Source organism: Lontra canadensis, unplaced genomic scaffold, assembly GCF_010015895.1.
Source record: "Lontra canadensis isolate GAN:19392208 unplaced genomic scaffold, GSC_riverotter_1.0 scaffold25, whole genome shotgun sequence".
Taxonomy (NCBI): domain Eukaryota; kingdom Metazoa; phylum Chordata; class Mammalia; order Carnivora; family Mustelidae; genus Lontra; species Lontra canadensis.
In genome coordinates, this window is record NW_022631019.1 from 8,662,512 (window position 1) to 8,686,109 (window position 23,598).

The 23,598-nt window shown below is 42.6% G+C and overlaps 1 protein-coding gene across 11 annotated transcripts in view; it reads left to right on the forward strand.

Moving 5' to 3' along the window:
- Positions 1 to 23,598, forward strand: part of VPS13D (vacuolar protein sorting 13 homolog D) — a 250,476-nt gene that overhangs the window by 29,072 nt on the left and 197,806 nt on the right. For all 11 annotated transcript variants that reach the window (XM_032863445.1, XM_032863446.1, XM_032863449.1 and 8 more), the window contains 6 exons: positions 1,200 to 3,413; positions 4,549 to 4,700; positions 7,580 to 8,611; positions 11,824 to 11,914; positions 13,451 to 13,577; positions 15,603 to 15,783. In XM_032863445.1, coding sequence (XP_032719336.1) covers positions 1,200 to 3,413; positions 4,549 to 4,700; positions 7,580 to 8,611; positions 11,824 to 11,914; positions 13,451 to 13,577; positions 15,603 to 15,783 — 3,797 coding nt within the window. The remainder of the gene's footprint in view (positions 1 to 1,199; positions 3,414 to 4,548; positions 4,701 to 7,579; positions 8,612 to 11,823; positions 11,915 to 13,450; positions 13,578 to 15,602; positions 15,784 to 23,598) is intronic.

The window sequence follows — 23,598 nt, forward strand, 5'->3', positions numbered from 1 at the left end:
TCATGAAGCACTTCGGATTTTAAGAAACACCATTTCTCAGAACTTCATTTCAGAAATAGAGGTTTTTGGGGCGCCTGGGTGGCTCAGTGGGTTAAGCCTCTGCCTTCAGCCCAGGTCATGATCTCAGGGTCCTGGGATCGAGCCCCACATCAGGCTCTCTGCTCAGCAGGGAGCCTGCTTCCTCCTCTCTCTCTCTGCCTGCTGCTCTGCCTACTTGTGATCTCTCTCCCTCTGTCAAATAAATAAATAAAATCTTAAAAAAAAAAAAAAAAGAAATAGAGGTTTAATCTATTTAGGGATATTAGGGACCCATATAAAAAGAGACTCCAGGAAGGTGATTTCATTACTATTACTAGATCCAAAAAATATTTATTGTTTACCTTGAGATGGGCAAGAAGAAAGAGGATTCATGGGGTAAAAGGTTGAGGAAGCTTCTCAAATAATCTCAGTCTTAATCTTCACTGAGAAGACCTAAAAGAGAAGAGGTAGAGGATTCAAACAGGAGTGGGAATGTTTGGTGCCACGGGGAATGTTAAAAGGGAATTAGATCTGAAGAAAGGGATCTCACACCACGGAAAGCACCTACTTGAACTTTTAAACCGTAAACATGGAGCAGAGACGTGGGGGACAGAACCCAGTGGTGTGATTTTGTAGTTGACTCAGCCCTGAGCAGTAAAAGACTGGACTGTGGAAGTCTGTAGAAGAGAAGGGGTGAATTGTGAAATCAGGCTTGGGTGTGACGCTGTGAGCTTGTGAGCTCTGAGCTGAGCGTTCAGGGTATTGTTGAATAAGACAGGTGAGGCCTGGGTTCCTTTGAGACATTCGGTGGCAGGGGACCAGATGAGCACATAGACAGATACAGGGAAAGGTGAACAGACAGCTGAGAGTGAGGTAGGAATGGTTGGGGAGAGCAGAAGGTGGCTGGGGTGGGGAAGTAGGTCATTGGTTTTGGCTCCCTGACCTGCGTTCCGCTGTCAGCAGGCCTCCATCTTTCCTCTCTTGCGTTCTGGTTTCACAATTACTAGACAAGTTTACATCAAAGAAATGGTAAGATCAGAATATCATGCTTAGAGTTTTCATCCGTGTGTTTTTTTAGATCGGGATTGGTTGATTTTCTCTTTTTCCTTAATCGTTACGTTAAAGGAAAGAGTAATGAAGGAGCAGACGTATATTTCGCATCTTCTCTTTTTTGTCTGCAGATGACTCCAAGAGGAAAAGTGGGGATGGGCTAGCGTCTGAAGAGGACCAGTTTAGTGATGACGAGTATAAGACGCCCCTTGCCACACCTCCCAGCACCCCCCCTCCCGAGACAAGCGGCGGTAATGGAGGGAAAACAGCGCCATTTGCTGAGATGGAATTCAGCGCAGAGCAGCTGCAGGCACATCTCATGAGCACGAAGATGTATGAGAGGTACTCCCTGTCATTCATGGACCTCCAGATCATGGTCGGACGAGTGAAGGACAATTGGAAGCACGTCCAGGATATTGACGTGGGACCAACGCACGTGGTTGAGAAGTTCAACGTTCACCTCCAGTTAGAACGTCGCTTGATTTATACTTCAGATCCCAAGTACCCCGGAGCCGTGCTCTCAGGCAACCTCCCCGACTTGAAAATCCACATCAATGAAGAGAAAATATCTGCTCTGAAGAATTGCTTTGCTCTCCTGACCACCTCAGAAGTGAAGACTTCGGACACTCAGTTTAAGGAGAAGATTTTTCCGCAAGGCGGGCAGCGGGGCAGTTTGCAGGACTCAGTAATGAATTTAACCCAGAGCTTTGTGATGCTGGAGCAGCATACCCGGGAGGTTCTGGTGGAGTCACAGCTCCTCCTGGCTGAGTTTAAGGTGAACTGCATGCAGCTTGGTGTGGAAAGCAACGGTCGGTACATTTCTGTGCTCAAGGTGTTTGGGACCAATGCTCACTTTGTGAAGAGGCCTTACGATGTGGAGGTCTCCCTGACCGTCCACGGACTGCTCCTGGTGGACACGATGCAGACGTACGGTGCCGATTTTGACCTTCTGATGGCTTCCCATAAGAACTTGAGCTTCGATGTCCCAACAGGAAGCCTCCGGGACAGCAGGGCCCAGTCTCCTGTCTCCGGATCCAACGCGGCCCACCTCACCAGTGCGGCCACACTGAATGACCCATCGGCTACTGGTGTTTCACTTGACAAAATTCTCACCAAAGAACAGGAGTCCCTCATCAAACTGGAGTATCAGTTTGTGAGTTCAGAGTGCCCGTCGATGAATTTGGACAGCACTCTTCAGGTGATTTCATTACAGGTGAATAATCTGGATATTATCCTAAATCCGGAGACAATCGTGGAGCTGATTGGTTTTCTTCAGAAATCTTTTCCCAAGGAAAAAGATGATTTGAGTCCTCAGCCTTTAATGACTGATTTTGAAAGAAGCTTCAGGGAAGAAGGAACTTACCAAGCTACATATGAACAGAACACCGAGGTTGCCGTGGAAATCCACAGGCTTAACTTACTGCTCCTTCGGACAGTAGGGATGGCAAATGGCGAGAAATACGGCAGAAAAATTGCAACTGCGAGCATCGGCAGCACCAAAGTTAACGTCTCAATGGGTAGCACATTTGACATGAATGGTTCTCTCGGTTGTTTGCAGCTCATGGATTTGACTCAAGAGAACCTTAAGAACCAGTACGTTGTCAGCATTGGGAATTCCATAGGCTATGAAAATATCATCAGCGACATTGGCTACTTTGAATCTGTATTTGTTAGGATGGAAGACGCCACCGTGAGTGAAGCTCTGAGTTTCACCTTTGTTGAGAAATCCAAACAGGAGTGTCTTCTCAACCTCAAGATGGCTTCCTTGCATTACAACCACTCTGCCAAGTTTCTGAAGGAGTTGACGCTGTCCATGGATGAGCTGGAAGAAAATTTTCGAAGTATGCTGAAAAGCGCAGCTACCAAAGTCACTACGGTACTGGCTACCAAGACGGCTGAGTACAGTGAGATGGTGTCACTCTTCGAAACGCCAAGGAAGGCTCGGGAATCCTTTGTCGTAGAAGAGAATGAAATGTATGGGTTTGGCCTCGCTGGGTCTCATTCTGACACCGTAAAGCTGATCTTGAACATAAACATTGAATCCCCTGTTGTGTCTATCCCTCGGAAGCCCGGGAGTCCCGAGTTGTTGGTGGGACACTTAGGACAAATCTTCATCCAGAATTTTGTGTCAGGAGACGATGAATCCAGAAGTGACCGTCTGCGGGTAGAAATTAAAGACATTAAGTTATATTCTTTGAACTGCACCCAGTTGGCAGGCAGAGAGGGTCCTGGGTCCGAAGTAAGCCGGGGGTTTTGCTCTCCTTCTGGCTCTGCCAGTGCCAACAGTCAGGAGGAAGCTCATTTCACCCGACATGATTTCTTTGAATCTTTGCATAGAGGTCAAGGTGAGAGTGTAAATCTTTTGTCTCATTTTGTCAAAAGATTCCAAACCCGGTGTATGTGGTACTTTGCATAAAACAACAATGAAAACTTTTTCTTTTAGAATTATCCCCAGTGAATATTTAATTGAATTTTAAATAGAATTTTAATAGGATTCTTCCTGTCAGGTTGGTATGTTTTCAGTTGTTCCCATTGGATACCATATTTGGCAAAATAAGAATTTTTATTTGTATTTTTTTTTAAAGTGGTCTCCCTTAATATTGGATGAATGCCCATTTACGGGGATGCTTCAAAGGCTGGGGTCTGTTAGAGTGTTATTTAATTTGGTGAAATCCATCTGATTTTTTTCAGTTCTAAGCTGTAGATCTTTGCTAGTTAAATATTGTAGTCCAAGATAGCTGGGGGTTTGACAAAAGTGGGATGGGAAATTTAGTCTGTGGATATGATATTTTCCTTTCAGTATTCTGTCATCTTCTGTAAGGGGTTGGTCCAGGGTTCTAGGAGTAAAATGCCTCCATTTATGTTCTCGATCTGATCTGCTAAAACCAAAACTTCAATCTATTAGCCTTGGTATTCACAGACATCAGCCTGGCTCTCCTTATCGGTAAAGAAATTCATGCCTTAGAGGGTTTTTCCATCTGTGGTTCTCAGATATGAATTTGCCAGTTTGCTTACATCCTGACCTAAAGATTGCTTTGTCTGCTTGGGATAAAAGGTGTTCACTTAGAACCTGATATTGTTCTTGATTTTGATGTCGGCCCAGTAAGAGGGATCAGTCTATCATTGGAAGCTGGGTAAGAATGAGCAGTTTGGTTTGGAAAATGCTGGCTTGGGAGGCTAAGAGAAGCTTAGAGACCTGGCCTGGATTAATGTTCACCACATTGTGTTTTGAAGCCACCAAATGGAGCATGTCATAAATATATTGTTTCTTTTTGTGTATAAATTTATGTTGTACCTCTGTTTGCTATGCATTGGTCTGGGTCTTGCTATGAGTTTGCACTCATAGACCCCAGGTGCCAGCTCTTTTGCCCTTTGGGTATAGGGGTAACTCACAGGCTCTATTTTATACACCCTATACTTCAGCAGCAGTGCAGTAAATATTAGTATATCCAATCTGTCATTTTCTCTCTGTCATGCCAGCTTTTCACATCCTGAACAACACCACCATTCAGTTTAAACTGGAGAAGATCCCTATAGAGAGAGAATCTGAATTGACTTTCTCCCTTAGTCCAGATGACCTAGGAACTTCTAGCATCATGAAGATCGAAGGGAAATTTGTCAACCCAGTTCAGGTAAACATGTGTTGATTTTCGTGTCTGGGTGCTTGAAGTCCTATATTTACTTTATATCATAATAATATGTTTGTATCTTGTTACATTATTTGTATATATAAAATGTTAGAAGGAAAATATGTAAATTCAAGGACACATTGTGACTGCCTATTACTGTTGGTAACTTGTTTTGTGAATGTGGAGCCTTTTCACTGTGTCCTTTCATCGCTGGGGAACCAGTCTTGTTGACCCTCTTCATGCGGAAGAACGGTGAGTTCTGTAGAGAGAGGAGGCAGATCATTAATTCTGTTGACATTCAAAAACAAGCAGAGTTATTGCTTAAAAAGTCAGAACCTGTCTTTCCCAGCAGGATACGGTTCTTGTCACTCTTTTCACATACGTGGCTCAGCCTGTAAAACAATCTGATTATTTGAGCTGTTAACAGACCCTCTCAAGGGAGAATTAGTCTTGCCCTCTTTGAAATGAAGTGGGCCCGGACAGGGATTTCGTGTGTGTATATGTGTGTGCGTGTAGGCATGCGTACACGCACACGCCCTTGGGTATAGTGAGTATACCTGTGTGTGTCGCGAGTGTATGTGTACACAGCTATTCTATTTCCTTCAAAAGTGTTGTTTCTCCTGCTTTCATAGGGATGAGCGCAAAGAGCATATCATTATAAAACAGCAGGGACAGACGATCTTAGGACAGTGGACCGTAGCCTTGGGCAGTAACTGGTCACTAGTCTGTATCTGGCATCTGCTCTGGAGAAACTCAAAAGAGTCCTGTTCACAGGGCATGTGTACCTTTTGACCTCAGTGGTTCCTGGATATGGGTCCCTGGGTGAGAGAACTTTCCCCAAAGCTGTCCCATCTTGGATAAACTTTTGCATTCCCAGTCATGGCTACTAGGGTGACTTTTTCATCTTAAATCTAGCATATAGCATGAATTCTGTTGGATTATATTGACTTACTGTTCTTATGGTTACCATTTGCTTACTGTGATTTTTGATGAAAACCTTCCAAAAATTATTGTAAATAATTCTTTAAATTATTATTTAATAATTAATAACTTTAATAATTTAAAAATATTTTATTATAAAAATTTAAAACATACACAACAGTGGAATAGGTTTTTTTTTTTTTAGATTTTATTTATTTGTGAGAGAGAATGAGAGAGAGAGAGAACATGAGAGGGGAGAGGGTCAGAGGGAGAAGCAGACTCCCCACTGAGCAGGGAGCCCGATGCAGGACTCGATCCTAGGACTCCAGGGTCATGACCTGAGCTGAAGGGAGTCACTTAACCAACTGAGCCACCCAGGCACCCAACAGTGGAATAGTTTAATGAACCTCGTGTACCCATCACTCAGATTCAGCAGTTATCAATATTTTGCCGCATTTGTCTCATTTCTCTTTCTCCTTTTTCTGGCGGTGGAGGGGGAGGGCAGGGAGGGTTAGAAGGAGAAAGAGAATCTCAAGCAGGCTCCACGCTCAGTGCAGAGCCTGACTCAGGGCTTGATCTCACACCCTGAGATCATGACCTCAACTGAAATCAAAAGTCAGATGCTCAACCAACTGAGCCACCCAGGTGCCCCTTTTGGTGAACTATTTTAAGGCAAATCCCAGAGTCATACCATTTTTACTGCCATATATTTGGAAGGTATCTCTATGGTCCACATGCATTTTCTTACATAACTACAATGGTATTATGATGTCCAAATGAGGATTCCTTGGTAACATAATAAATTTTAATCTATTTTCAGATTTCAGAGACATTTTTGATTATTTTAAAAAATTTCTTTTCACTTTTGGCTTGTTTGAATCAGGATCCTAATGAGACCCTGTACGTTGCATTTCCATAATATATTGTGTGGGTCTGTGTTTAGTTTCCTCTCATTCCGTCACCCCCCCCCGCCCCATTATTGCTTTGTGAGAGGCGGGGCAGTTGCCCTGTAGATTATCCCGCATTCTGGACTGGGCTGTTCGTTTATGGCATCACTCATCTCGTTCTCCCACATTTCCTGTAAGCTGTACCTTAACTCTACAGGTTGAACTGGATTCAGGTTCTTTTTTTCTTGGCCAGAACACTTCGGCGGTGGGGGCTGCGTACGTCACATTGCATTATATCAAGCGGCACATAACGCCTGGTTGTCTCTGTGTTAGTGATGCTGGACTTGGTGATTGTGTGCAGGGGGCGAGAACGCGATCTGTCCATTGTAAAGGCCTCCCTACAGGGGCTTCCACGGATCAACTCTGATGGGATACATGAGTTGACTGGGGCTGTTAAACCATCACTTTCCAATTCTGTCATTTCTGTATCCGTTTGGAACTCCTCTGTTAAAAAATTTCCCTTAAGTATATAAAAAAACTTGTGTGAAAATATTTTTAATAAGTTGTAATTAAACGCAAAGTAATGGGAGAGGAAACACAAGTGATTTTGGCTTATCATTATTATCATTACAGAGCACTTTCTGTTTAGCTGAACTAAACAAAGGTTATTACACTAACTGGGGATGATCAGCGAGTTTTAGAACCATGAGTCTTGCTTCTCAGTCCTGTGGTAATCACCACATTGGATTCTTGACGGCATTCCCGTCAATTTCTGCGGTTGTTTTTGTAGGGGTAGAAAGAGTGATTTTACTGATTCCGGCCTATGGTCAGCAGTACTTACTGAACACTGATTGTGGAAAGATTATTTTGTGAGGTGCTGGGGGAGGTAGGGAGATGGCCTCTTCAGTAGACATGGGCCAGTGAGAGGTTAAGGACAGAAAAGAAACAGAAGGGATAGTCCCTGCTGTTAACTAATTTAAAGCGTCTAGGGAAAACCCAGAAACGTCAACTCTGAAAACTGGAGTGCGATCAGTGGTAGCAGTGGAATAACCGAATTCTTCTCTTTGACTGCAGGTGGTGTTAGCAAAGCATGTATATGAGCAGGTTTTACAAACGCTGGACAATCTCGTGTATAGTGAAGATCTGAATAAATTTCCAGTCAGTGCTACCTCCTCACCTTGCCCTAATTCTCCTCTGCCTTCCCTCAGTACCTGTGGAGAACCTTCCACTGAAAGGAAGGAGAATGGATTGTTCAGCCACTCCAGCCTTTCTAACTCTTCTCAAAAGTCCTTGTCTCTGAAGGAAGTCAAATCTTTTACCCAGATTCAAGCCAACTTTTGTATATCAGAGCTTCAAGTCCAGCTAAGTGGAGATCTGACTCTGGGGGCCCAGGGTCTCGTGAGCTTAAAGTTTCAGGACTTTGAGGTGGAATTCAGTAAAACCCACCCTCAGACTCTATCTGTGCAGATTGCCCTGCGCTCTCTGCTGATGGAAGACTTACTGGAGAAAAACCCAGACTCCAAATACAAGAACTTGATGGTGTCTCGGGGAGCCCCTAAACCATCCAGTTTAGCACAAAAAGAGTATCTTTCTCAGTCTTGTCCTTCAGTATCCAATGTGGAGTACCCCGACATGCCTCGGTCGCTCCCTTCCCACATGGAAGAAGCTCCTAATGTCTTCCAGTTGTATCAGAGACCCACCTCGGCTTCCCGGAAGAAGCAAAAGGAAGTCCAAGACAAAGACTGTCCCTTGACCCCACCCCCTTCTCCAACAGTAGATGAGCCCAAGATACTTGCTGGGAAGAGTAAGTTTGATGATTCTTTGGTACATATCAATGTATTCTTGGTGGATAAGAAGCATCCAGAATTCTCTTCCAGTTACAATCGAGTTAACCGGAACATTGATGTCGATTTTAACTGCTTGGATGTGCTGATCACGCTGCAGACCTGGGTCGTGATACTAGATTTTTTTGGAATTGGCTCCACTGCAGACAACCACGCCATGAAGGTGCTGCCTGAGGACATTCTGCAAAATGTGAAGTCAGAACCAAACTCTCTCCTGGAGTCTGAGCTTCAGGATCCGGTTAACACCAAGCTGGATCTCAAGGTATCATGCCTCCTTTGGCTCCTTGAAGTTCTCAGAGTGAATTTTGCTTTGTTTACCTAAATGCAGTCACTGTTCATTTATCCTAGGGAATAGATCTTATTGACAGGGGAGCTATATTTAGTCTTTCGGATGTCCGTTAATATTTTAGAAAAGGCTTTAGCATAAATCCCATCTGGAGGCAGGCAAGTAAGCTCCTGTCTTTTCCTTGGGTTGTGCGGTTCTGTAGAACGCTCTGGTTTCTTGGAGCCTCAGGTTGCTGGTGATCCGATCAGTTATGATAACTCAGTGAGGTACGGTATGTGGAGCGCATAGCCTAGTGACTGGTACCTAGTAGCTGCTCTAGAATGTGGCTTTGGTATGTGGCTTTGGTCCTCTGTCCCTGCTCACTCAGGACATCGTTGGCTCTCACTGAGGCAACAGGACAACCACAGAGAATGAAGTCTCACATCAGACTGCCTGGGTTGGACTCCTGGCACTTTTGCTCTACCCTCTGGCAGTGTGGCCTCGGGGACAGTTTTTGACTTCTTTCTCCCCCATTTTTCTCATCAGTGAACTGGGTGGGTGTTGAGCAGTGCCGCCACCGTCGGGCTGTTGCAAGGATTCGGTGAGATCGACACGAGCAGGGCCCTGTGCACAGTGTGTGGCGTGAAGCGAGCATTCAGCAAGCGAGAACTTGTGTTGTTTTGCTGTCATGTGGATTACCAGATTTATAACCTATCGTTGGTACTCCTAGCGTAGATGTTTAAAAACACATAAAAAAGATAGCGTTTGATTTTAAGGTTTTTCTGTTCCGTGTGCTAGCACAGGAAGATGGGGAAGCAGCTAAATGCAGTGGACCCTTTGGGGGCACGTCCTCTGAGCGACAGCCACCCAGAGCCCGGGGCCCTTTGCCGTGGCCGATGCCATCTGTGCCTGGAGGGTGACGTTCTTCAGCGACTTGTCGTGGCAAAGGCAGCCTGGCGCTGGCTGCCGGGGAGCCGTCAGGGAGGAGAATCATGTTTAATCCAGTTGCTACCTCCTTCTTTCCTTGGCTGGTGGGAGGCTGCGCTCCTCTAGAAATGGAAGGGCTTTCAGGACAGAGTTTGGCCCGAACCGGTGTCACCTCTCCTGCTTAGTGCCTGTGGACGAGGGCCGTTGCAGCCCTCTGAGAAACTCCGGCTCCTGTTTAGCCGGATGAACGGCCACTGGGGAGGCTTCGGTCATTGTTTGGGACTTGATATGTTTGCGGCCGTAATTTTCATCTCGTGGTGCCTGCAGGGAACAGCTCCAGGAATGCTATGGCGTTGGGTGTGGAACTGCTCCAGGGGGCTTTGCACAGGTAGTGGTAGCTGGCTTCATAGGAGAACAACACTGGATAATGCCCCTTGGCAATGGGCTGTTCTCGAATTTTTGAAAACATTTTTATTGTGAAAATTTTCAAACATAACACACATAGTTTAATGAACTTCATTAACTTTATTCCTTTCTTCTTTTTGCTGAAGTATTTTGAAGCAAATTCCAGATCTATCATTCTTCCTCTTCATGCTTTGGTGTTCCTTTCTAAAAAATGTAGACATGTTCTTCCCTGACCACTTATAACTCAATTAATGAGAATTTCTTGGTATTCTGTAACACTCACCAGTCCGTGATCAGATCTTTCTGATGATCTCAGAGTAGCCCTTTTACTGGTGGATTATAGAGAAATGAATGGTAAAGAAAGTTCATGTCTTCCCTGTGATCCCTGCAATTCATTGGACTGCTTCGCTTGGTTTACAAAAGGGGGAGGAGTGAATAAAAGGACATGTGACTCTTTTGAATGGGAATTCAGGTAAGGGTCACAGGTGACATTTGCTATCCTAGCTCCTAATCTCTGTTAATAAAGAAAACCAGTCTGTGTTCCCCGCCTTGCCACTGGCTTGTAGAAACTGGGCTAGTGTCCTGTAGACTGTCCCACATTCTGCATGTGTCTTTTGGTTTCCATCTGGTGCCACCTGACTTCTTCGATCTTCTCATTTTAGAAATGAAAGTAAGCTCTGGAGATTTAGGTTCGACTTTTGGTTCACGCTTCGTGGGTCACTCCGGGTGCTTCCTGTTGTATCGTGCTCGAGGGTATGCGGTGACACTAGGATTTGTGCTAAGAGTGGGGTCAGGGGGTGACAGCTGGGTTCCTCTAATCAAAGCATTTTTATTAGCCCCACTGTATTTGTTATTTGGGTGATTAAGTGACTGAGGGGCTTTGTTTCCCTCCCTCATGATGATCTGGTTTCCTTGAGACCTATGTGTCTGTGTCAGCAAGCTTTCTGCGGCCTCCAAGGCCACCACACCTAGCATAATCCCCTCCTTTTTTCTCCGCCTTCCTCTACAAATGTTCCTCCTTCTTATTTTCTTTGTATTATTTTCTTTCTTTCTTCCCCCATCTTTTTTGCTCCTTATCGTTCATTCATCAAACTTTACGGAGCACAGGCTTAGTGGCAGGCCCTGGAGATGCAGGGCTGAGTCTGGTGCTTGGAAGCAGTGCGTGTGAATTGAGGTTCCATCTTTTCCCTTCTCTTTCCTTCTCCCCAACTGATCTCTTATCCCCGGGGATGATGCTAAGGCACCTGTCTCAACACATCCTAGATATAGAAGTCCTTTGATTGTTTGAAATGACAGTGTTATAGTACAGGATTTATTTGTTATAAGGAATGTGGTTCCTAAGACTGAGGATTTTGGCATTCTTCTGTTTTGGCTCATCCCTCAAAAAGAAGATCTTGGACTCTGGTTCCTAGGCCAAGTCCCAGCTTGAGGCCCTATTAAATGTTTGTATGGTCATTAAACAGGATTCTAAATCATATTTATCATTGTGCTTGGACAGATTTCTCAGGGTAGGACTTAATGAAGCTCTATGAGTGATTACAGAATAGCGTAATGCGATAAACAAATGCAGAAATGAGAATGATTGTTTTATAATGTAACATGTTTCACTGATGAAGTCCAGATGAGGTGAGCACAGAGATGCCGCTGTGGGCCCTGGGTTTTAGGTTGTCCCGTGGAGCCCCTTTCTCATTAACTCTCTCCTCTGATAGTGTGTGATGGATCAAGAAAGCTAAAATGAAATTGGCACCCGCAAAAGTGTTCCTGTCATATTTCCCAAGCCCTTACTGTATCTTCCTCGATTTGGTTCTGCTATTTGCCTGACACATGCCTTTTCTCCCCCAGTAAGATCTGCCTTGCTTTATCTCCCACGTTCTTAGGTTCATTCGCTCTCTCTCGTGCTGAATAAGACCACCAGCGAGCTTGCTAAAGCCAGTGTGTCCAAATTGGCAGCACACCTGGAAATGATTGGTAAGTGGGGAGAAATCAAACTCGCAAAATGTGGTAAGCATTTGGACCTCCTGCTCACAAATGTAATTATCTTCACATGCAAAGTAAGGTGAGGGATCCGTGGCTTGGATTGTGGTTCTTGGTCTGGCTGTGGTTTGTGGCGGTAGTTTCCAAACACTGGCTTAGGGAGCAGAATCATGTGGCCAGCTTGCTAAAAATGCATGTGTCTGGCCGCCCCCCGCCCCCCCGCCCCAAAATATGATTCATTAGGTTGGGCTGGGGCCCTGGCATCTATCTGTGTTTTTAACAAACTCTCTCTAGGGTGACTATATAATTTTTTGTCCAAATTGGGACATTTTGAGAGTGGAAGGGGACATTATTAAAAATTACACCTGGGAAACCAGGGTATATGTTCTCTCTGTTGCCGTAATAGCCACCAGTAAGGGGTGTGGTTTTAGGTGGGAGGAAATTGCAAAGCTGGCATTCTGCAGGTTGAAATTGTTAGTTGAACACAAGGGATCAGCTACATCAAGTTCTAAATAGAAGACGTTTGTGAAGTGTGAATAAAGCAGTATTCCTTCCTCAGAGAACAGATAATGAAATAACGGAAGATCACAGCTCAGATGTCGACTCTGTAGTGTAAACAAGAATGTGTTTTGGGAAAGGAATGATGTGATGTTGAGATTTCGTGCCTGATATAAATTCAATTAATTTATAAAAGCTCAGAAGAGATGGGTCTTTAAAATTGGGAGAAATTTGGGGTTTTTTGTTAGATGACATCAAGGGCCAAATATAAGTACGTCTTCAGTTCACTGAGAACTGAGCTAGCATGGTGAACATAGACACCGGAGTCATTGCTCTGTAGTGCTCATTATGACGATAAAACTCGTTTTATGGAAGCAACTGTTCTCAGTCTCGCTTTTTAATGCCCACACCGTGTAAAGAATGAGTCATCATAGGTTCACATCCCAGCTGCACATGTTTTACCATCCTTCTTTGTTCTTTTCCACCTTCAAGGGGTTTCACTCTTATAATACCGGAGTAGTTTTAAGTCTGCCTCCAGTGTCCGTCTCATTAATTGTACTTTTTTAAATTAAATCACACTAACACCCCCCTAATGTTTCCCGAATACCTGACGTATCTCTGACACTTCCTCCTTAATTCTTTGCTCCTCAGTACAATTAATAGGCCTTTTGCTGTTTCACTAATTCCAGTTAATGGTCTTAATCTCCGAAAGGATCCCATTTTGTCTGTTTTTAGAAATGTTTTATCCTTTAGTTTGTGTATGCATTTAATTTCTCTCCCTTTCTAAAGGGTAAAGTATGATATTGCTGTATTGTTTCAACCCCCTTTGGACTAATGCACTGAGACTGTTTGAAACAATATGGAAAGTGTTATTGGTGGATGGATTGGAATATGAAAATTTGCCTTTGACATTTAATTTGATTAAATAGTGAAAAGTCTGAGGCATGTGTTTGTCGGTTTTGTGCCAGACATATTTAAGATGTAGGATGAAAATGGATACATAAGAATGTGTTCTAATTTTAACATTCCTAGACGGAGACCTGGCCTTACAGGGCAGCATCGGGAGCCTGTCCCTGAGTGACCTCACAGCACACGGAGAATTCTACAGAGAGCGCTTCACGACCAGTGGGGAAGAAGCGCTCATCTTCCAGACTTTTAAGTAAAAATACCAGTTTTTCTCATTTGACATTTTGTTATATTTGCTTGCTATTTCAAATTCTTGTTGGCTAAACAAAAAAAGTTTAAGAAAATGTTACTTTCTTAGGTAAAATTGACATGATCTAGTTGCAGGGAATCCTGATTTATAGTAAGACTGATCTGTGTGAAGCGGCTACTCGGTCTTCATAAACAGATGGCGTGGGATTGAAATAATTTTTTCCTTAAGATTTTTTTTTTTAATTTATTTGACAGAGATGACAAGTAGGCAGAGAGGCAGGCAGAGAAAGAGGGGGAAGCAGGTTCCCTGCTGAGCAGAGACCCCGATGTGGGGCTCGATCCCAGGACCCTGGGATCATGACCTGAGCCGAAGGCAGAGGCTTTAACCCACTGAGCTACCCAGGCGCCCCAAAGATTTTTTTTTTTTTTTTTTTAAGTAATCTCTGCACCCACCCTGGGGCTCAAACTCACAACCCCGAGGTAAGAGTCGTGTGCTCCACTGACTGAGCCTGCCAGGTGCCCCAAAATAATTGTGGTTATTCAAAAGCCTGGGCTCTCCTGCGGGCTTTGCGCTTGTTTGTTATGCGACCTTAAGCAAGTCACTTAATTTCCACGAATCAGTTTTTCTATCTAAATATCGAAGGGACATTGAAGGGACAAAGGTAGATCAGTTTCCATCTAGCTCTCAAGGTTCTGGAATGATTTCAGCCTGAAAAAGTTGTTGAAGATGTGGATGTTAAATGATATTACACATTTTTTTCTGTATAAGGACAATCTATATTGAATTTTTGCAGTTTTAGAGTTTAGAAGGCATTTTGGGACCTATGTAGTTTTTAAGGAATGGTTTCTTCAGAAGGCTGAAAGTTTAAAATGGTGGGTTTTCAACATTTGGGGAGCTGTTGGAAAAAATAGATATCAAGCTCTGCCCCCAAATATTCTATTCTAAGTCTTTTTTTTTTTTTTTAAACATTTGCTAAAGTGATTCTCATGTTTAACTAGAGTTGATGAAAACTGTCCCCAAAGATGTCTGAGGACTTTTTATTTCATTTTCGGGGGAAGTATATCACACTCTACTGAGAATGTAGATTGGCGTGTTTATATTATTACCTACCACAGTGGTGTAATTCTTTTTTTTTTTTTTTTAAAGATTTTATTTATTTATTTGACAGAGATCACAAGTAGGCAGAGAGGCAGGCAGAGAGAGAGGGGGAAGCAGGCTCCCCACTAAGCGGAGAGCCGGATGCGGGGCTTGATCCCGGGACCCTGAGATCATGACCTGAGCCAAAGGCAGAGGCTTAACCCACTGAGTCACCCAGGTGCCCAAAGTGGTATAATTCTATGATAAATGGGATAATTAATATAAAAGTCCTAAATGTCTGCTTGGCACAAAATAGGTGCTTAAGCAAATGTGAGTTTCTTGTCCCTGGGACTGTGTCCTGTATAATTTATTAAATGATGCCATGTCTTTTAAATTGAAAACCATTCATAAACGTTTTCTAACCTGTCTTGGAATGTAGAGGCTAAACCTCTTTGGCCTCCATTTCACGAAGCAAAAAGAAGACAGCTTTCTGCCTCCAGGAGACAGTTTTCCCCAGAAACACTGATTGTGTCACTTAATGTTCTTTCGCCCTTGTTTCTTGGATGTACTTTTTATCTTTCGAGTCCATATCATTACAGTCTTAGAGCGGGAAGAATCACTTGTCCCTGAAGGCCGGGAAAGAACCCTAGTGAGAGGTGTGAGCCGCAGGTGGCTGCTGGGGGAGTTCTGGAATCCAAAGGGAGGCTTGCGCCGCGGCTGCCCACCTGTTCACAGCCGTGGCCGTCATCCCAGACTTGATTTCACATCCTCAGCGTGTTGCCGTGGCTCTGGAGAAGAGCGACTATTGGGGACTGCTGTGTCAAACCGGATTGCAGAGTGGCATTTCACTAGTTACAGCAGCTTTCTAGGGGAAACCCCTGCGTGAGCCTGTTTTCTTTCAGTACTGACTTGTGTCTGGCTCCCTAGTCACGCTTCCGCGCTTCTTTCCAGATACGGCCGGCCTGACCCGCTGCTCCGGAGAGAACACGACATGCGAGTGAGCCTCCAGATGGCCTCCGTGCAGTATGTGCACACGCAGCGCTTCCAGGCCGAGGTGGTGGCCTTCGTCCAGCACTTCACGCAGCTGCAAGATGTCTTGGGGCGCCAGCGAGCCGCCATCGAGGGGCAGACGGTAGGAAGGCTCATTTCCCCAAGTAGCTTTTCCAGTTTGACTGATCAATAGAACTTTTCAGCCTCTAGAGAAAAAGTCTGGAAAATTTCACTGCAGAAAGGAAAGTTCTTTAGGTAATTTTACGCTTACTGGTGTCCTCCGTGTAGCCGATGATCTACAGGAGTCTTTCTGTAATTGGAGAGCTTCCGTTCCTCCTTCGTCGTGTCGTGTGTTAATGACCTCTAAGATTCAGCTTTAGCTTCCTCTAAAGAAGATAAACGGAATTTATGGCTAACACTGAAGACTTCTGGTCCCCTTTAGTGCTTCGGTGGAGACACTTCTCTTGGAAAGTGTTTCCAAGGAGCATACCGGTCAAATAAAGAGAGTTTTTTCCAAATAGATTAGCGGTTCCTAGCTTCTTCATTCATGGTTCTCTTAGTGTTTTGGACATATTTCCACAGTACGTCCTCAGCCAAAGACACACGCAATGGTCTTTCCATTTAAAACGTAGTTAAGTCTAGGGACGCCTGCGTGGCTCAGTCGGTTAAGCGTCTGTCTGCCTTCGGCTCGGGTCATGATCCCGGACTCTTGGATCGAGCCCTGCATCGGGCTCCCTGCTCGGTGGGGAGTCTGCTTCTCTCTCTGCCTCACTCCCAACCCACTTGTACTCATCCTCTCTCTCTCAAATAAATAAATGAAATCTTTAAAAAAAAAAAAAAGTCTAAACAAGTACGTACACAAGTCTTAAGGACTCAGTAGCTGTTTAAAAATAACATATAAGTCAAAGAGTTATATTTTTATGCCATCTGTAAATAAATAACTTGCTAGCAGGGATGTAAGTGCCCTTGGGCACCTTTCAGCTTCTCAGACTTAGGCCCAGGCAGGACACGACGGCCCTCATTCATTGTCGCATGGCCCTGCTCTTTATCACAGCAGCCGCCAGAGACCCCGCTTTGCGAAGGTACCATGTCATTGAAAGGAAAGTAGCATGACCTAACGTTGAACGTGAACTACCTTAGTCTAGTATGTGCAGTGTCCAACGATTGATGTGTTTGTCTCAAAAATTTGAAATGTCCTGGCAGCATGGACCTGCGTGGCAGTGTCTTACGGTGTCTTGGCACAGAGTTTGGGAACCACAGCAAATGTTTACAGTACAGTCCTTTGTAAAACTTACTTATTTTAAAGCTTCATTAAGTAATAGATTATAATTAAATAGGTGCTGTCTTTATAGTGACAACATTTTAAAAAGTTTAATTTAATTTTATTTAAATTTTTTGAATATGTTTCATGTTGATTTCATATAGAATCAATGTAAAAGGACATTTGGAGAAAAGTTTCCTTCTCAGTTACTTTTCCTAAATCACCCAGTTTCTCTTCCTGGAAATAATTAATGTTACCTGTTTCCTGTATATCTTTGAGGGAATATAATTTTTAAAAAATATGAAAGCACAGGGGCGCCTGGGTGGCTCAGTTGGTTAAGCCTCTGAGTCTTGATCTCAGCTCAGGTCTTGATCTCAGGGTTGTGAGTTCAAGGACTGTGTTGGGCTCCACACTGGGCATGGAGCCTACTTAGTTAAAAAAAAAAAATCAGTTGATCAATCTATCTATCTATCTGTAAAAGCCAAATTATAGGGACTATGGGAAAAATGGGTCAATCTTATCAGTGTCCTAGTACCCAGGTATATTTTAATTTGTTTTCATGGTTTCTTAAGTTTCTCCCTATGCGTATTTCCATGGTTGTAATCATAGAGTATGTAACCTTTTTCCTCTTCAGAAACTTTTAAAACAAATTTAGTATTTGACACATATAAAAGAATATCTCTAGCATCTCAGTTTCGCACATTTGGGAAATAAATAAAAATTACAACATTGCTAATGCTGCTGCACGTGTTCCTTCCCCATCTCATTGCTGTCAATTCCTTAGGTAACTACTCTCCTGATTTTTGGGTCTTGTGATCCCTCAAACAGAAGTTCCCATATTACATCTTATTTCATTTGTTTTAATCTTTTAAAAAATGGTATTAGGCTGTGTTTAATGTTCTGTTGCTTGCTTTTTTTTTTTTTTTCCATTTTCATTTGGTTAGAAACATTAAGGCTGTTACACGTGATTGCCTTACATTTAATTTCAGTGTTATAGTTCATTGCGTGTAGGACAGATTTATCCGTTTTCCTGTTGAACATTTCGTTGTTTACAGTGTTTTGCTGTTGTGCACTATGTCTCTTAGTGCACACGTGTAAGAGTTTCTCCAAGCACGATTTCTGGCCCAGGGGTATGCACACCTTTAGCTTTACAAGATGGTGTCATATTGTTTCCCAAAACCATTATACATTCCCATTGGCAATTTATAAGAATTCCTTTTAATTCATATCCTTGTATGAATTCATATCCTTTAATTCATATTCAACACTCGTTAACCTTTTTATTTTGCACCAATAATGGTGCAAAATGGCATTATATTTGTGGTCTACTTATGCCTTTTATTTTTACTTCTTATTTTTAAAATAATTTTTAAAATTTTAATTCCACCTCCCTATGCTTTTTTAAAAAAAGCATTTAAATTGAGGAATAGCATCATACATATAGTAATGTAAAATGTGTTAATTTTATGCATACGCTTTTTTTTTTTTAAAGATTTTATTTATTTATTTGACAGAGAGAAAGAGAGAGAGAGAGGGAACACAAGCAGGGGGAGTAGGAGTGGGAGAAGAGGGCTCCCCATCGAGCAGGGAGCCCATTGCAGGACTCAATCCCAGGACCCCGGGATCATGACCTCAGCTGAAGGCAGACGCTTAATGCCTGAGCCACCCAGGTGCCCCTATGCATGCACTTTTGAAAGCCATCGTGTTAACCTTTTTTCATAATCTGTTTCCATTTTGCTTTGGATTTTTCATAGTGATCCTGTTTGGTAACTGTATAATCCATCTAAGTCAGTGTACTTAACCATTTCCTTGCTCTTTAACATTTAAATTGCTTCCAGTTTTGAATAGCACTGTGTACCTAGTTTTTTTTTTTTTCATTTTTTGAATTATTTTTATAATATTGAATTCTGTAAATGATTGTTTGGTCAAAGCATTTTGACCAAAAATGATGAACATTTTTGTGACTCTCAATTTGGTACTTTTAATAAATGTTGCCTATTAGAATCACGTACCCTTAACATGATTATTTTCACTTGTGTGGTTTAAGCAGTAGTGGCACTGTGAGGAATCACTAGGGGTAGGAAGTGAGACAGTGTACATTAGTGTGTAATTGGGTTTAATTTCCTGGGTTAGGCAGAAATTAAACAGGTAAATCTTTGAAGTTTTTGTGATACCAAGTTAGGTAAGACAAGTAGTGAAGGAATGATCTTCTTTTTTTTTTTTTTTTTTTAAAGATTTTATTTATTTGAGAGAGAGAGACAGAGTGAGAGAGAACAAGAAGGGAGAGAGTCAGAGGGAGAAGCAGACTCCCCATGGAGCTGGGAGCCTGATGTGGGACTTGATCCCAGGACTCCGGGATCATGACCTGAGCCAAAGGCAGTCACTCAACCAACTGAGCCACCCAGGCGCCCTGACCTTCCGTTTTGAACAGTGCCAAGTGCATGGACTCTGAGGAAAAGCTGATCTCAAGATCTTTAATCCTAGCTGTTTGAACCACCTACGTTTAAGATTTTGCATACTTAGATGTATGGAGAGAGCTAAAGACGTACTTTTTTTTTTTTTAAGATTTTATTAATTTATTTGACAGACAGAGATCACAAGTAGGCAGAGAAGCAGGCAGAGAGAGAGGAAGGGAAGCAGGCCCCCCGCTGAGCAGAGAGCCCGATGTGGGACTCGATCCCAGGATCCTGAGATCATGACCTGAGCCGAAGGCAGCGGCTTAACCCACTGAGCCACCCAGGCGCCCCTAAAGACATACTTTTATTTGCTGGTAAAATTGAGGCTGTTGAAATTTAAATACCTTTTTCCTGGTGACAGGTGGTATGCTCTGCCTTTGACTTAAAGCTGGATTTTTTATTCCTGTATTTTCCAGGGTCTGTAAATAATGATCGAGTAGCACTTGACATTTCTTTTTAATCTTGATGTTTGAAATTATAAGAGCATCATGTACCTCGACTGGGCCAAGTGTGAATTTATTTTTATCCCAGAAGCACGATATGGTTTTCCTGCATCTTATGCTCTACATGTTGTTTCAAATATTTGTTAAACTTCTTTATTTACTGAGCAACTGGGAGTGCAGAATTTTGGTGGAGCGAAGATGTGGTATTAGAGTTTTGAAATCTTGGTACAAGAATCTGGAGCCTGGGTGTTGCCAGTAGAAGCTGTTTCACCAGTAGCAAGTTCTTCTTGCTATTCTGTTGACTCCGATATTAGAGGAAAATGGAGATACAAAATAAGTATGCTGTATGCTCGCTTAGTGGTGTAGTCATGATGCTCGGGAGCTGTCGGAGTGCTCGCACACGTCCCATCTGATCCTTGTGACAACCTGTTTGTTCATTTCTGTGAATTATTTAGTGAATGTTCATTGACAAATGATCTGTCAGAGTCTGCCAGTGCTAGGAACGTAATGGAAAACAAGGAAGACAAGGTGATTGCCTTAATGGAGCTCGAGTTTTAGTGAGATGATAATACCCAGCAGAAAATATAATTAGTTATGATTATAACCAGTGAGGGAGTGGTGGGCAGATGCATTATTGCCATTTCATCAGTGAGGAAGCAGTAATTTTTTTTTTTAAAGATTTTATTTATTTATTTGACAGAGAGAGAGAGAGAGAGAGAGAGAGGAACACAAGCAGGGGAGTGGGAGAGGGAGAAGCAGGCTCCCTATTGACAAGGGAGCCCAATACAGGGCTTGATCCCAGGACCCTGAGCCAAAGGCAGATGCTTAACTGACTGAGCCAACCAGGTGCCCCAGGAAACAGTAGTTCTTAACTCTGCTTGCCTGGGACTCTGGCTAACTCATGATCCAGCTTTTCTCTTAATGGGGATACGGGTAACATGGAACTATTAAGGCGTGTTGAAAGAGTAGGACTGTGCAGTTTTAGTGCATTGGTTTTGCAGTAGACTTGCCTGCTCCTAGATGAGTGCTTCCACATGCCACACGTGGGTGGGGGACATTTCGTCCTTCCAGCGGCTCTTGAAGGTAGGGCCTACAATTCCTCCCATTCGCAGGTAAGGAGAGGGAGATCCAGAGACCTAACAAGTTACCCAGGCTGGCCAGAGTTCTGAGGGACCAGGGCAGGGATTCGACTCAGGTAGACAGGCTTCGGAGCTCCCATTCGGAGAGCCTGCGCTAACCTGCCAAAATGGTAACAGCCTTGATCTCTGGCAGTGATGTTACGCTGATATCAGATTCCTTCTATTTATTTGACTTTCCCTTCTAAGTTCATTACAGTGAATATGAGTTAATTTGTAATTCTAAAATTTACTCAAAGAACAAAGCAAACAGGCAGTAGACATGGGTTGATAGACCATACCAACAAATCATCTACGGTTAGAAAGTAAAAACACTATTTGTTGTGTTGTGAATTCTCCTGACTTGTGTGCTTAACACCAAACAAAGAAGAACTTTTTTATGTTATAAAAGGCTTATTTTTTTCTTTTTAAAAAGTAATTTTTTTTTTTTTTTGGTGAGTAAAGCGATAGAAGTTTATTAAGTGAAGATCCAGAAAAAGCTCTCAAAAGTGAGGGGCCTCAACAGGTTGCCCTAATAAATGTTTTTTATAGATAATAAAATCAATAAAAACGTAATTAAGTAGAAAATTAAGACTGTCATGTTCTCACTGTTTTGTAATCTGTATTTTCACTGATCAATACATGAGAAACATTTCATTATATTAGTGTACTGTACTTTTTGTCATCTTTATTGTAGTATGATTTGCTTACAGTAAAATTAAGCAATTTAAGAGTACAATTCAATGAGTTTTAACAGTTGTATAGTCTTGGAACCCCAGTCACATCAAGATTTTTAGAACATTTCTGTTACCCACAAAGTCTCCTTGTTTCCTAGGCAAACAGTCTCCTGATCCCTGTGTCTGGCAGCCATTGGTCTGTTTTCCGTCAGAATAGTTCCGCCATTTTTTCTTTTCTGTTTTTTTTTTTTTTTAGAATATTCTATAAATGAAATCATACTGCATAGTTGTATCTGGCTTTTTTCACTTGGCACAATGCTTTTGAGATCCGTCCATATTGTTCCAAGTAGCAGTCTTGTGGTTTCCTTTTATTGGCGAGTCATATTCTGTCCATTGAATGTAATACAATTTGTTTATCCATTCACCCTCTTTATGTTCATTTGGGTCGTTTCAGGTTTTTGGCTATTGTGAATCAAACTGCTGTGAGCACTTGTGTTGAGATCTTTGTGTGGTTGTATGTTTTCATTTCTCTTAAGGAAAGACCGACAAGAGGAATTGCCGCGCCAGGTGGTAACTGTGTGGTTGACTTTATGAGGAACTGTCTTCAGAATTGTTCTGGGGAGGGCACCTCGCCGGTGCAGGCGTTACAGCACGTGACTCTTGATCTCCACGTTGATGTGTTTGGGCTCCACATTGGGAATAGAGCCACCTTAAAAAAAAAAAAAAAAAATCATTCCAAAAGAATAAAAAGTTTAAAAAATTGTTTTTGCTCTTCTAGATGCTTTGCTTTTTTGTGTGGATTTTAGAGTCAGCTTGTCAGTTTCTGTATCAGAATTTCAGCAGGCTTTGTTAGAGAAACTGACAAGCTGATTCTAAAAGCCTGCTGAAATTTTGATTGGGATTGTACTGGATCTGTAGGTCAGCTTTTGGAGAATTGACATCTTCGTACTATTGAGGCTTTTGTTTGAGTGTGGCCTATTTTCTCCATTTATTTAGGTCTTCACTTTCTCTCAGTAGTGTTCATAGTTTTAAATGTACTGGTCTTACACACCTTTGATTAAATTGATCCCTAGGCATCTTATATATATATATTTTAAAACATCTTTTTTTTTAAAAATTAAACAGATTTTTATTTATTTATTTGACAGAGAGATCACAAGTAGGCAGAGCGGCAGGCAGAGAGAGAGAGAGGAGGAAGCAGGCTCCCTGCGGAGCAGAGAGCCTGATGCGGGGCTCGATCCCAGGACCCTGAGATCATGACCTGAGCCGAAGGCAGGGTCTTAACCCACTGAGCCACCCAGGCACCTGGCATTTTATATTTTTGATGCTGTTATAAGTGGTATTTAAAAAGTCTCAATTTCTGATTCTCTGTAGAGTATACATAGAGAGAAAATTGATTTTTAGACACTGACCTTACACCCTACAACTTTGCTAGATATACTTACCAGTTCCAGTTACTTTTTGGAGATTCTTTAGGATTTTTTGCATAGACGATCACGTTGTCTTTGAATAGAGTTTTACTTTTTCCTTTTCTTTTTCTTTTCTTTTTTTTTTTTTTAAAGATTTTATTTATTTATTTGAGAGAGAGAGAGAACACAAGTAGGCAGAGAGGCAGGCAAAGAGAGAGGGGGAAGCAGGCTTCCTGCTGAGCAGAGAGCCCAATGTGGGGCTCAATCCCAGGACCCTGGGATCATGACCCAAGCTGAAGGCAGAGGCCTTAACCCACTGAGCCACCCAGGCGCCCCTACTTTTTCCTTTTCAATCTGTACGCCTTTCATCTCTTTTTCTTCTCTTACTACACTGACTAAGACTTCCAGGATAATGTTGAATGGAAGGGAGAGAGCAGGCATCCTCACCTTGTTTCCAATCATAGGGGAAAAGCATTCAGTTAATTCTAGGGGTTGGCAAAGTATGGCCTGTGAGAATATGCACCTACATACACATGTACATAAAGTTTTATTGGAAAACAGCCAATTCATTCATTTACGTATTATGTGCATATTTT